At 47.2% G+C, this 14,797-nt stretch overlaps 1 protein-coding gene across 4 annotated transcripts in view; it reads left to right on the top strand.

The window, feature by feature from the left end:
- The window catches only part of CRMP1 (collapsin response mediator protein 1), a 140,954-nt gene that overhangs the window by 72,462 nt on the left and 53,695 nt on the right, over positions 1–14,797 (top strand). For all 4 annotated transcript variants that reach the window (XM_033949507.1, XM_033949496.1, XM_033949525.1 and 1 more), the window contains exons 5-6: positions 11,266–11,327; positions 13,484–13,564. In XM_033949507.1, the coding sequence (XP_033805398.1) occupies positions 11,266–11,327; positions 13,484–13,564 (143 nt within the window). The remainder of the gene's footprint in view (positions 1–11,265; positions 11,328–13,483; positions 13,565–14,797) is intronic.

Genomic DNA, 14,797 nt, shown 5'->3' with positions numbered 1-14,797 from the left:
AGGAACTGGCCTTTTCCAGGGCTTGCCTTCTCTGTAGCTTCTGCCTACGGTTCTGGGCCCGGGACCGTGGACTTGGTCCTTGGGAACGCTTTCCTATCACCTCCCCCTCGAAGGGAAATATTCTCCCTAGTTCCTCTTCTTCCTGAGGGGTCACCGGACCTTGGGAACGAGTGCCGACCAGCCCCTGTCTGGATTTGAGACATTCCTCCAACGCTTCCCAGTCTCGGCCCAGTATCAGGTCACAGGGAGCTCCAGGTACTATCGCCAGTTTAACTTTATAAACTCTGTCCCCACTCAGAATAGTCGTGGGACGGCGCGGATATCTTACCCTATCTCCATGCACACATTTTATAGTGACCGAGTGTCCCTTCCCTGATACTACCTCCTGAGGAAATAGTTGTTTAAAACACTGGGAAGATATCATGGACTGGTCCGCACTGGTATCCACTAGGGCAGATACCTCTCTACCTGCGACTGAAACAACCGCGAGGTATGCCTCCGGGATCAGGGTACTTATTTCTCGTGTGATTACAAAATCCTTCTTAACTCCACAAAACCTCTGGGTATGTCCAACCTTCCTACACCGATAGCATGTGATAGCTTTACTCGGAACAGGCTCTTTAGGTTTAACATACCCCAAGGTTCTACCAGCTTGTCCTTGGCCTATGGGAGTCTTTCCCTTCTCCGCACTCTGAGCAGAGGTTGCCCGCTCCTCTTCGGCAGCACACTGGGCATCTAAATATGCTTCCGCAACCTCCAGAGTCTGGACCAGGGTTTTACAACCTTGCCTCCGGACCCAACCTCTCAAATTTTGGGGGGCTGATTCCAGGAACTGCTCCCTGATAATTTCTAACACTAAAGCCCTGGGGTCTCCTAACCAAGGATACAACCATCTCTCAGCAAGCTTAGATAGTTTTTGGACTAAAGCCTTAGGTCTCTCTTTCTCCAGCATTATGGTAGATCTGAATTTCTGCCGATAATGTTCAGGAGTATACCCCAGGTACTCTAAAATATGGCTTTTGACGGCCTGATAGTCATTGGCCAGTTCAGGGGATAAGGTCTGAAAAGCGGATAATGTTTCCCCTGCTAGGCAGGGCAGAAGCCTAACAGCCCATTGACCCTGCGGCCAACCAGCAGCAGTAGCTACCCTCTCGAAGGCAGATAAGAACTCATCCGGAGCATCTGCCGGTGTTATCTTACATAGATTTAACATTGCGAGCGGGTTAGCTGCTCCTGAAGTTGGTTGAGTAAAGCTCAGTCCTGGCTCACTGCCTGTGGCTGGCGAGGGCCTCTGTAAAAGTTGAGACAGTACCTTAGTCTGTTCCCCCATCGCCAATACCATCTCATCATGCTGTCTCCTAGACAGTTCCTGCGACCGGTACCACAAGTCCTGGTTGGTCTTTAGTATTGCTTGCAGGTCTTCGCTCTGTTTCTGTCTTTCGCCAGCTAGGAAAGCCATCAGCTGCTGCTGATCCATCTTGCTTCCGGGCCTGGAACAGGAACAAACGGAGAAACACACTAAGTGCAGTACTTCACACTAGCACCACTATCTCCCTCACCAACCCCCTTTGCCGAGGTACTCTTACCAGAAAGATTGGTGAGTCTGCGCCTTGGTTAGTAGGCCTCCTTGGCCTCCAGTCGCTTGTCTGCATTTCTGTCCTCTCAACACTGGTCGGGTCCTTCCTGGACACCCTCGGACTCTGGTCCACCGTAGGGAAGGCGAGGCTTCTCCGACTGCGTGCTTCACACTGCTTCTGTTCAGCCACCAGGATATCCTCCTCAGTGCCTTCGCTCCGACCGGTAACCCGAACCGCCAAATCTGGAACCAGTCTCCAAGACAGGAACAAACAAACAAACTAAAACAAAAAAAAATCCAAAAAGCCAAAACTTTTTTTTTTTCCCAAAGTTCACCAAACGTCCAGCAGGAGGCGCTATATCCCACTCCTGATACCAAATGTGGCGATGCCGGTGCCGGCTTGAGCTATGGCCCCGGTCAGCACCCAGAATAGCCTGCGTCCTACGTGCTTCCAGAAAAGCTGGAAGTCCTGCTGGTCACACAATCCAATGAGAAAGCAACAAGATTCAAACAGTCACTTTCAAAAGAAAATAAAGTCCCACTTTATTGTGGAAATGAAGCTTGAACAAGGTTCAGTTCATTCTTTCCCAAAACATAAGAAAATGGAACAAAATAAAATTGAGTTGAAAACAAACAACCAACAACTCACACCTTTCTTGCAGGCGCCACAGGTAAGTAGCAGAGTGTAGTCCCAATCGTTCTGCCTTTGGCAAATAGGCAGTAACCAACCATCACACTTTCTTTATAAATGAAAACAGTGTTGTGTCCAAGCCTAGATAAAAGGGCGGCTTGGCCCCAACCAACTTAACAGTAGTTGGTGGGGGAGGGGAGTAGCCGAATCCACTAACTTTCTTCTGTAAGCAACAGAATGCCACAAATGACCCCACAATCCCAACCTAGGATATTGCGTGGATTCTTCCCCAAACTACCTCCTCAGGCACACAATCAAAAATTGAAACTTTTCTTGCTTTCAAAAGAAAAACATAAACTCAAACAGTCCAGCATATTGAAACCTAACCAAAAAGGTTTCCACTTTCAGGCACCTAGTAAGGAGCTCAGCACTGCTCCCTTACTTCTCACAGGTGCAAAGAGTTCCCCAGGAAGAAGCCTAAACGATTGCTAGCATGAGCATACAAACAGAAAACAACCAGCAATGAAACTTAACTCTCTTCCATGGGGCAAGCTTCTGTAATGTTGGCAGTTTCTAGGCTGTCCATGAGCTCTGGTTCTGCTAGCTGGTTAGCTTCAGGGTCAGGGGCTGGATCCACCATCTCAATGTCCTGGTAACGTTGAGGTTCAGGAGAGCTGTCCTGCAAACCTCCTTCCTGGGCTGGCCCAGGGCAGACTGCCTGCCTCCTCCTCAGAGCAGCCTCTAGTGCATTGAGGCGACCACGCCCTGTTCTCTGAGGGGGGAGGGGCAGCCTGCAGCTTCTGCCTAATTTTCCCAGAACTTCTAATCAGGTCCTGCAGCTGGGAGTTAGCTGAGTGAGGAGGAGGATTCTGTGGCTGTTCCAGGCTGTTACCCTCATAGTCCTCCCCTCCCCAGGGATCTGTAATCTGGGTTTTAAAGGGGAATGCAGAGTTTTCCCTATTCCTGGACTCTAGCCTGTCACACTGATTAGCTCTTTTAATGGCTGGACTAGGTTTAGCCAAAGCCTTACCTGGCACAAGCCGAGCTTTAGGGCTAGGGTTGTGACAATATATACTTTATCCCTTTCATCTCTGATAGCAGTTATCTTTTCTTTACGTTTCTTGGCCTTTAGATAATTAGCAAGAACTCTCCCTGCTTTATTTGAACCACCATAATGCACCGCTTGCTGTAGGAAGAGATCTTTCCTAGTTAATTGGCTACTTATCATGTTATATTTATATTTAGCCGCCATTGTTCTTTGAAAATTTCATGACTCCACCTTACTATTAATTTTGATTCAAGAGTTGCAATATTTTCTAAATTTGAAAACCCCAGCCTCATTAATTTATGGAGATGAGCCGAATATGCTATAATTTGATCTACATACAAATCCAGAGAGGGGGGAAGGGAGGGGATTTTTTTTATTTTGTATTCATGTATAGTACGTAAGTGTTTTTCAAGAATGTTATTGATGAATAATCTGTTACACTTACTATAAGATGTGTTTTTATAAAATGAATAAACAATTTAATAATTAAAAAAAAATTACAATGGGAGCATTTACCAATACATATTTCTTTAGCACTCTCCAGACCGGTAGAGGTTAATCTTTACAAGTGGGTATATATTCCAATCATGACCAGCAGGTGGAGACTGAAACAAAACTGTGGAATAGTACATAAGAGATACCTTCTCCTATTCCTATCAGTCTTCTTTCAGTTTCCAGTAGGTGTTGTGTGAGCTGTACCCATCTCCCTTGGCAGGGATGTTGGAATTTGTTTAGGGGTTTCTGGTCCCTTTTTTTGGCCAGATTGAGCTTGGGTGGGCCCTGTTTGGGGGTCCATCCGACCTCAGGGGTGTCAAACCCGGCGGGTCTAGAGCTGGGTCCCTCCCCCTATTTCCTCCACCTCCCCACATTTTTTTAGAGGAGCCTCAGCAGTAAGTCTTGCCTCCTAAATCAAGCAAGGCATACTGTTCTGTTAATAAAATAAAATAAATCCTGAGGTAGTGCCAGTCTGAAGGGTTGTTTCCCTTTAAATTTACTGTATTTTACTGTATTTTTGCACTAACCGGCACTTTAAATCTAGCTAGGTCGCATATGGAGCAATGAGCACTTCTCAGGAGAAAAAGTGCTCATTGTGCTCTACACGCGAGGCACTTGTGGCCGGCCTGTACAAGCAGTGATCAGGCCAGTGCAATAGAGGAGCACCGTCAGCAGCGGCTGAAGGCGCCCAGAGCTCCCCGCCGATAGTGCCTCATGAGTCTGCTAGGAGCAGTGGGGAGACCAAATTTTCTACCGCTCAAGGAGGGATTCCCTTGACCGCTGACGGTCAGGGTACAAAGGATTCCCTCTCAGCTGATTTTTTAACAGCTGATGCTGGCTTGCCTGATCAGTCCCAGCCGCTACAGGCCTACAGAACTTTGCCATTTTCTCGGTCTGGCCCCTTCATTTTGTCTGTAACCTCAGGTGACCTTCCCCCTGTATTGGAAAAGCAGGGGTAGGTTAATGCTGGGTTCCCTGCTGTGGCAGGGAGTTCCTTGGGACCCCTGGGGGGGTTTGCCCCTCATTTGATTTTTTTTCTTTGTGCAGAGCCTATATTCAGGCGACTGGGGTTCCCTTGTGCATCCAGGGGGTTTCGGGAGGGGGGTGTTCTTCAGGTATATCAGTGACAGAAATAAGAACTCAGACGGGATAGTACGTCTTAGGAAACCAGACGGAGACTATGTAGAAGCGGACTTGGAAAAAGCCCAACTGTTAAATGAATACTTCTGCTCGGTCTTCACCCACGAGGCGCCAGGACTCGGCCCTCAGCTACAGACAAGGGTTGACGCAGATGACCCATTTAGTAATTTTGAGTTTACACCCAGTGGTGTCTACTGTGAGCTGTCAAAGCTTAAGGTTAACAAGGCAATGGGGCCTGACAACCTACACCCCAGGGTGCTCAGGGAGTGGTGTGATGTCTTGGCGGAACCGCTATCCACGCTCTTCAATCTCTCCCTTAGTACGGGTAACGTCCCGTTGGACTGGAAGACGGCTAACGTCATTCCACTCCACAAGAAAGGCTCCAAGATGGAGACAGCAAACTACAGACCGGTGAGTCTCACATCAATAGTGTGCAAACTAATGGAAACTCTAATCAAACGCCAATTGGATACGATCCTGAACGAGGAGAATCTATGGGATCCCCGTCAACAAGGATTTACTAAGGGGAGATCCTGCCAATCCAACCTGATCAGCTTCTTTGACTGGGTGACGAGGAAGCTGGATGTTGGGGAGTCCCTGGACATCGTATAACTGGACTTCAGTAAAGCATTCGATAGCGTACCACACCGCAGGTTGCTGAGCAAGATGAGTTCTATAGGATTGGGCGATACATTGACGAAATGGGTTGGGAACTGGCTTGGAGGTAGGCTTCAGAGGGTAGTGGTGAACGGCACCCCCTCCGAAATGATGGAGGTAATCAGTGGAGTGCCGCAAGGCTCGGTCCTGGGCCCGATCCTATTCAACATCTTTATAAGAGACTTGGCAGAAGGGCTGCGAGGTAAAATAACATTATTCGCCGATGACGCCAAACTAAGCAATGTAGTGGGCAAAAGCACAACAGACATAAATTCAATGTCCGACAACATGATGCACGATCTACTCCTACTGGAGCGCTGGTCTAGGTCCTGGCAACTCAGCTTCAATGCCAAAAAATGCAAAGTCATGCACCTGGGCAGCCAAAATCCATGCAAGACTTACACCCTTAATGGCGAGATCCTAACAAGAATTGAAGCAGAACGAGACTTAGGGGTGATCATCAGTGAGAACATGAAGACTGCCAATCAAGTGGAGCAAGCTTCATCCAAGGCAAGGCAAATCATAGGTTGCATACGCAGGAGTTTCGTCAGCCGTAAGCCTGAAGTTATTATGCCATTGTATAGATCCATAGTGAGGCCCCACCTGGAATACTGTGTGCAATTCTGGAGGCCGCATTACCGTAAGGATGTGCTGAGACTGGAGTCAGTCCAGAGAATGGCCACCCGGATGGTCTCAGGACTCAAGGATCTCCCGTACGAGGAACGGCTGGATAAGTTGCAGCTGTACTCACTCGAGGAACGCAGAGAGAGGGGTGACATGATCGAGACATTCAAGTATCTCACGGGCCGCTTCGAGGTGGAAGAAGATATCTTCTTTTTCAAGGGTCCCGCGGCAACAAGGGGGCATCTGTGGAAAATCAGGGGCGGGAAACTGCACGAGGACACCAGGAAATTCTTTTTCACTGAAAGGGTGGTTGATTGCTGGAATAGTCTTCCACTTCAGGTTATTGAGGCAAGCAGCGTGCCTGATTTTAAGGCCAAATGGGATAGACACGTGGGATCTATTCACAGAGAAAGGTAGGGGAGGGTCATTGGGGCGGGCAGACTAGATGGGCCGTGGCCCTTATCTGCCGTCTATTTCTATGTTTCTATGTTTCTCCTTTGGCGTCCCCTCCTCCTCCTCCCTCGTCCAAGTGCCCGAGGATGGCTTGGGATGAGGATTTGTAGTCTGAGGAGCGTGTCAGCCTGGATGAGGACTTGGACCCTTTTGAGGATTTCCAGGACCCTCTCAAGGGGATGTCCGCTGGCGGCTGGTTGTCAGGTTTCCCACCTTCCGGTGAAGAGGTGTCCGTGGTGTGCCTTTTTCAGAGGGATGAGCTACCGGACCTGATTCAGCAGTTCTCCTCGGTGTTGCATTTTGAAGAGGCACCATCGGAGACCCCACGTATGGGGGACCCTCTGCTTAGAGGGATCAGTACTGTTTCCCGCTCTTTTCCTATGCATCAGGATATTTGGGATATTGTACTGGCGCAGTGGAATATGCCAGAGGCGCGCGCCATGGCTCATTTGTATCCCATCCTGGAGGGGGATCGGGCTACTTTAAAGTCGCCAGTTGTGGACGCGGTGGTCTCAGCGATTTCTAAGCAGCATACTGTGCCTGTTGAGGGCGGTTTTGCCTTACAGAATTCTGAAGAGCGTAAGTTGGAGACCATTCTTAAGCAGAATTTTGAGGTCTCTGCATTAGGAGTCCAGGCGGCTATTTGTGGGGGGCTGGTGGCTCGCGCTGTGTTTCAGTGGACTGAACATGTCCTGGATCGTGAGTCTGATGACTGGTTCTTGGTGGATCAGGAGGTGGTAAAGATTGAAATGGCTGCCTTGTTCCTCTTGGATGCTCTTTATGACTTGGTGCAGACCTTGGCTAAGTCTATGGCTTTTGGCGTGGCCGCAGGGCTTACTTTGTGGCTTCGCACTTGGTCGGCAGATGCCATGTCCAAAACTAAAGCTTACTAAATTTCCCTTTTGGGGGTCTTTTTTGTTTGGAGAGGACTTAGATAAGTTGGTTCAGACTCTGATGGACTCTAAGGTGCCCCGCCTGCCTGAGGACCGTACCCGCCTGGATTACGGCTCAGATGGTGGAGTTTCTCCAGTCACTGGGCTGGAAGGTCACCCTTTCCAAGAGTTGGTTGGTCCCATCTCAGCTTCTGGAGTACCTTGGGGATTCTGTTCAACACCTCCTTGGGGAAGGTCTTCCTTCCGGAGGTCCGGGTAAGCAAATTACAATCTCAGATTCGCTGGCTTTTGGCGTCCCAGTGTCCTCAGGCGCAGGATTTCGGTCTTGGGGTCGATGGTGGCATTCCTGGATGTAGTGAGGTGGGCGCAGGCCCACATGCGTGCTCTTCAGTATGCTCTGCTCCAGAGGTGGTTGCCCCAGAGGCACAGTTTGGATATCCCTGTTCCTCTGCGAGGCTTGGTGCACTGCAGTCTTCGTTGGTGGCTCTAGACCTCTCATCTTGTTCAGGGGGTGAGTCTGGATCTACCACAGTGCACAGTGCTTCTCACAAATGCCAGTCTCCTCGGTTGGGGAGCACAGTGTCTAGGTCACTCAGCTCAGGGCACCTGGTCAACAGAAGAGGCGACCTGGTCTATCAATGTGTTGGAGATCAAAGCCGTCCATCTGGCGCTGTTAGCTTTCTGCTCCTTTCTGATGGACAAGTCAGTCAGAGTTCTGTCGGACAATGCCACAGCGGTCAATCATCGCTACCCCACTACGGAATATCCCAAATATCCTGATTCTGTAGTGGGGTAGTGACGTCAATCGTCACTACCCCACTACGGAATCAGGTCTCCTTCCAACTATTCCGTAAGCACCTGAAAACTAGGCTTTTCACAAAAATGTAATGCTCGCCTCCCCCTATACTCAACCTCCAAACCCAACGTGTTATACTTTCCTTTATTAAGCTCTTGTAAACCGTGCCGAGCTCTATAATCATGGAGAGGATGCGATATATAAACTTAAGGTTTAGTTTAGTCTAAGGAGGCACCAAGAGCACTTGGGTGGCGCAAAAGGCAGCTCGGCTCATGCTATGGGCAGAGTCACATCTTCAGGACATCTCAGCCTCTCACATGGCCGGGGTGGAGAATGTTCAGGCAGACTTCCTCAGTTGTCGCACGTTAAATCCCAGAGAGTGGTATCTCAGCCCAGTGGCTTTTCAGTTGATAGTGCAGGCTTGGGGTCAGCACCTGATGGACCTTTTGGCCACGAGTGGCAACGCCAAACTGCCCTGCTTCTTCAGTCGTCGCAGGGATAGTCAGGCTAAGGGTCTGGATGCTCTGGTTCAACCATGGCCGGCGGAGGGGCTGTTGTATGTGTTCCCTCCGTGGCCATTAATGGGCAGAGTTCTTCTCCGCATTGTTCGCCATCCGGGTCTGGTGGTTATGGTGGCTCCGGACTGGCCTCGCCATCCGTGGTACGCGGATCTGGTGAGGCATCTGGTGGCAGATCCTCTTCCTCTGCCTCTCTTGGATGACCTTTTAACACAGGGTCCCATTCCCATGTTCGATCTGACTCCCTTCTGTCTTATGGCTTGGCTCTTGAAAAGGGTCGCCTAGGTAAGAAGGGGTATTCCGATAAGGTGATCTCTACTCTCCTGGGGTCCCGGAGGCTTTCTACCTCTCGGGCTTATATGAGGGTTTGCCGTCTCTTTGAGGGGTGGTGTCATGCATGGGAAGTGGTCTCTTTTCGCGCTTCCCTGCATCACATCCTAGAGTTCTTGTAGGATGGCCTGGATAGGGGATTGGCTTGGTCTTCTGTCCGGGTTGTTGAAAGATCAGCATTTACTGCCATTCCTGATGTGATTCGCTTATTGCGGGCGACCAAATTGCTCAAGCCTCCCGTGCAACCCTCTGTGCCATCTTGGGATCTGAATCTGGTTCTTTCAGTGCTAGTGTGCCCTCCCTTTGAGCCATTGGGTACCTGCACTTTGAAGGACTTACTCTTAAAGCGGTCTTCTTGGTGGCCATTACTTCTGCTCGACGTGTTTCTGAGCTACAGGCTTTCTCTTGTAGGCCTCCCGTCTTGGAGTTTTCTAGGGAGTGGGTTGTCTTGAGACCTGTTCCTTCCTTTCTGCCGAAGGTAGTTTCTCCTTTTCATGTCAATCTGACAGTGGTCCTCTCGGTGTTAGGTAGTTGGGAGGGGTCTTCTGAGCAGAAGCAGTTGCGCAAGTTAGATGTTGGTTGGGTTCTTAGCTTTTATGTGCAGAGGAACCAGGAGATCAGGAAATCAGATCATCTCTTTGTCCTTCTAGCAAGTCCTCATAAGGGGGATGGTGCTTCTAAGGCTACTATTGCGAGCTGGATCAAGGAGACTATTGCTTCCGCTTATCTTCTGGGGCAGAAGCCTGTTCCAGAATTTCTCAAGGCTCATTCCACTCGAGGTCAGGCTTCTTGGGCTGAGTCTTCACTTGTGCTTCCAGTGGACATTTTCAAGTTTAAGTTTATTATTAGGATTTTATATACCACCTATCAAGGTTATCTAAGCGGTTTTACAATCAGGTACTCAAGAATTTTCCCTATCTGTCCCGGTGGGCTCACAATCTATCTAACGTACCTGAGGCTATGGAGGATTAAGTGACTTGCCCAGAGTCACAAGGAGCAGCGTGGGGTTTGAACCCACAACCCCAGGGTGCTGAGGCTGTAGCTTCAACCACTATGCCACACACTCCTCCATTTGTAAGGCTGCGGTTTGGTCTTCCTTGCATTCCTTTGTTAGACACTACCAGGTAGACGTTCAGGCATGTCGGGACGTGGTGTTTGGTGAGCATGTTCGGGTATCGGCCCTTTGGGGGTCCCACCCATGATGGGGACTGCTTTGGTACATCCCACTCGTAAAGATTAACCTCTAACGGTCTAGAGAGAGCTAAAGAAGGAGAAATTAGGTTCTTACCTACTAATTTACTTTCTTTTAGCTTCTCCAGACTGGTAGAGGTCCCCACCCTGTGGCTGTTGCACAGGCAGTTTTTGGTTTTTTGCTGTGGGTTCTAGTATTTTCTAGGCCTGGGGAGAATTGAAGAACAGCAGCTGTGGCTTTGCTGGCTTAGCTGGCGAGCTGTGGGAACATTTTTTTTCTGATATCTCTCCTCTGCATTTTCCAACAGCATTTGGGTATGTTAGTTATTGCTCCTGTTCGGAGTATTGTTTATTTCTGTTTCCAGTTCTTAGTTCTGCTTGGCTCTTCGGCAGACTGATAGGAATAGGGGAAGGTATCTCTTATGTACTATTCCACAGTTTTGTTTCAGTCTCCACCTGCTGGTCATGATTGGGGATATATACCCACTCATAAAGATTGGTCTGGAGAAGCTAAAAGAAAGTTGGGATTTCCCATAGGAACTTTCAATAAAATCCCTTGTGTTGTATTGTGATATTGGCTTTGCCTTTCTTTTGTTATTCTATAGTATAACTGATTGTGCACCTAACTGCACACAACTTAGATAGAATGAGGGGTTAAATACTGTTCTGAAACATATCAATGGTAAACCTTTTAAATACTGTATTAAAAAAGTTATTTAGAACAGTATTCTTAGTGATATTTCTCCTGGATTGCATATTCTTTTTTTTCTGTTGTTTTGATTTTCAAGGAGAAATTTAAAAACTCATCGGTATATCAATAATGTTTTAGTATTCTGTATCATTGTTATAACAAAAATTTAGATTTTATACTTGTTGATGCAACTTAAAGTGTCCTTTGTTTTTCATGCAACAGGTGTCAATTCTTTCCTGGTGTACATGGCATATAAAGATCTCTACCAAATGTCAGATACTGAGGTATAGTGTTCTGTCTACTTCTTCCTCACATGTAACAAATTTACAGCACAGGATAATACAATAGTCATACATGCTCAATATTCTGTAACATTTCTCTTGATAAACTAGATTATCACAGAAAGAAATTACTTTTGATCAGGTTAAGAGGAGGCATTTTTGATATGATGTCCAAATCTGACTTTGGATTTTTTGCAAAAAACGTCCATAAATCCAATGCCAATGATGGTAAATTTTTAAACCAGAAATACAGTATAGGGCTCTTAATCAAAAGAGAAAAACATCCAAAAACCGGCCTAAGTTGGCACTTGGATGATCATAAATGAAAGACGTCCAAGTGCCGATAATCAAACCGGGTTTTGGACTTATTTCTAAATGACCTAGGCCTTCATTTTAACCTCCTTATATTGTATGGTGAGCCTTAGAGGAATAGCAAATATGTATTGTACTCAACTATACACCATTATAATAGCTCATATGCTTGCAGGCATAGGCAGCGGAATGCTTTTTTGTTTGGGGGGGCCTGCAAGCTCCGCCCCAGACCCCACCCAATCTCTACCCCAGACCCTGTCCCCATAATAGTACTAATTGTAATACCATTTTTTCCATTCATTTTTCATATATACACACACAGTATAATCTTATATAGACAATTTAATCACTAAATTGAAAATAAAATCATTTCCCCTAACTTTGTTGTCTGGTGATTTTGGTTTCAAAATCATCTTTCCCAATATCTGGCTGCACTTCTGTCTGTCTGTCTGTGCTCTTAACTGTGAATCCAGAGCCACCTTATCGATTTGCTGGTTTTCTCTACTTCACTTTCTGCCATACATCCATCTTTATACAACAAAACACAAAAGACCCCCCTCTCATCAATACTGGGCAAGTTTCTCAAATAATATCTTCATATAACATTTAAAGGCTTTTAAATATTTAAATGTGCTCATAAGCTCTTCAGCAAGGCGCCACAACAGTGGTACAATGTCGCTAGAAAGGTGCTTGAATTTTTTATTTATTTATTTTATTTTCAAATAATTTTATTATTTTAAAATATAAATCCAAGAATTCTTGCTTCTACTGCATTAACTTTTAACATTCAATGGCCTAGATTCACAAAGCAAACCGATCGTGTACCAATTGGTTTGCGACCCCTTTACAACTAAATTTCCCTCCGGCCTGATTCACTTACCTCTCCTGCAATCCGCTTCCAATCCGTGCATGCAAATGAGGGGAAACACATGCAAAGTAGGCAGGGACGTGATTCATAACACAAATTTCACATCCAACTGGGCTGGCCTATCAACTGAAGAAGCGACTGCTGGGGAGCAGTAAAAAACGTCTTTCTGACTCTCCTGCTCTATTGAAGCCCTGCTCTCTGCCCTGTCAACCCTGATCTCCTGCAGCCCTGATCTGCCTGCTCCAACGCTTCCCGCTGCCCTGATCTGCCTGCCTCGATCTATCTGCCTGCCCCAATCTGCCACCCTGATCTGCCTGCCCCGAACGCCTGCCTGACATGTCCTCTCTGCTCCCCCTGGCTCTGCCACCTTCCCTGCAGTGCGAGCCCACAGGTTTAAAGCGGGGCTGCACTACAGGGAAGGCAGCAATAGCAGGGCTTAGAAGGGGAGAACAGGAGAGTCGGCGTGCATGAAAGTTTAAAAAAAAAAAAATAGTCGGGTCTAGACGCAAGCGATCACTTTTTTTAGTGGGTTAGGAAGCCATGTTATAGTAGTAGTACACTTCCCCTCTCCGTATTTGCGGTTTTGTTGTCCGAGGTTTCGGTTATTCGCGTTTTTTTGTGTGCAGGCTTCGACCCCCAAATTTTTATCACAGGAAGTCGCTGCTCTTAGCTATGCACAGAGAATCGATCCTCTCAGAGAAAATCATGTAAAGTTATTTGCAGTTTTTCTGTATTTGCAGCCATGCTGGTCTCCTATCTCTGCGAATATGGAGGGGGAAGTGTAGTCGTAGTAGTACCAGGCATTGTTTTATAGAATTACCCTTTATATTACTTGTTGAAGTTTGACTAAAATTGAAGTTTGACTAAAATTGACTTAATATGTGGCAATACCACTTTAAAGGGGCAGGGCATACTGATACAAATAATGTAGAGTATTATGGCCTTTATTATTGTCTTCTCTCTGCCCTTTGTTCCATAGCTTTATGAAGCCTTTACCTTCCTAAAAGAGCTTGGTGCTGTGATCCTGGTCCACGCTGAAAACGGTGATTTGATAGCTCAGGTGAGTAAATTGTGTTTCTGTTAACACTTTTCTCACTATGTCGATGGAGATGAAATGCAACCATGAGAGATACATCAGAATACGTGTCAGCAAATAGAAGTCAAAAACACCATATCCTGATGTGACTCCTTTGGGACTTACCAGAAGGTTCCTTGAAGTCTAGTGTAGCGGGGAGGGCATGGTCCCTCCCTGCTTCTGTCCTAGTAGCTACTGGGCTCCAAAATGGTTAAGCTTGCCATATAAGGGCAGTTCTTCTTATGTTAGTGTTACTAGATGTTCAGGAAAACCTGTACATGTCCTCTTTTTTTGAGGAGTGTCTGGGTGCCCAGATGGTTTTTCAAAAATGGGGACATCTGTGTAGGTTTAACTGGCTCTCCTGATTCCCCCATCTACCTCTTCCCTGGGCCAGCCACTGTAATTGAATCTTTGGGCAGCCGGCAGCAGCAACGAGGTAAGACTGCTGCCACCGGCCTGACCCAGAAGCCACCTTTCTGCAGCGACTTCCTGTTCCCACTTAGGTAAGGTGGGAGAGGAGCGATACGATAGAGACGTTTAAATATCTACGTAATGTAAATGCGCATGAGTCGAGTCTCTTTCATTTGAAAGGAAACTCTGCAATGATAAGGCATAGGATGAAGTTAAGAGGTGTTAGGCTCCGGAGTAATCTAAGGAAATATTTTTTTACAGAAAGGGTGGTAGATGCACACAACAGTCTCCCAGACGAGGTGGTGGAGAAAGAGACTGTGTCTGAGTTCAAAAGGGCCTGGGATAGGCACTTGGGATCTCTCAGAGAGAGAAAGAGATAATGGTTACTGCAGATGGGCAGACTAGATGGGCCATTTGGCCGTTATCTGCCATCATGTTTCTATTTGCAGAGTTGTGGCTATGTGAAAGGTAACATAGAAACATAGAAGATGACGGCAGAAAAGGGCTACAGCCCATCAAGTCTGCCCACTCTGCTTACCCACCCCTTGTCTATGCCCTAATGACCCAATTTCCTTATCTTGACCCTCGTAGGGATCCCACATGGGTATCCCATTTATTCTTAAAGTCTGGCACGCTGTCTGCCTCGATCACCTGCACTGGAAGCTTGTTCCAATGATCAACCACTCTCTCTGTGAAGAAATACTTTCTGGTGTCGCCATGAAATTTTCCGCCCCTGAGTTTGAGCGGGTGCCCTCTTGTGGCCGAGGGTCCCTTGAGAAAGAAAATATCATCTTCCACTTCGACACG

Source organism: Geotrypetes seraphini, chromosome 1, assembly GCF_902459505.1.
Source record: "Geotrypetes seraphini chromosome 1, aGeoSer1.1, whole genome shotgun sequence".
Taxonomy (NCBI): Eukaryota; Metazoa; Chordata; class Amphibia; order Gymnophiona; family Dermophiidae; genus Geotrypetes; species Geotrypetes seraphini.
This window is presented reverse-complemented; position numbering and strand designations above follow the sequence as displayed.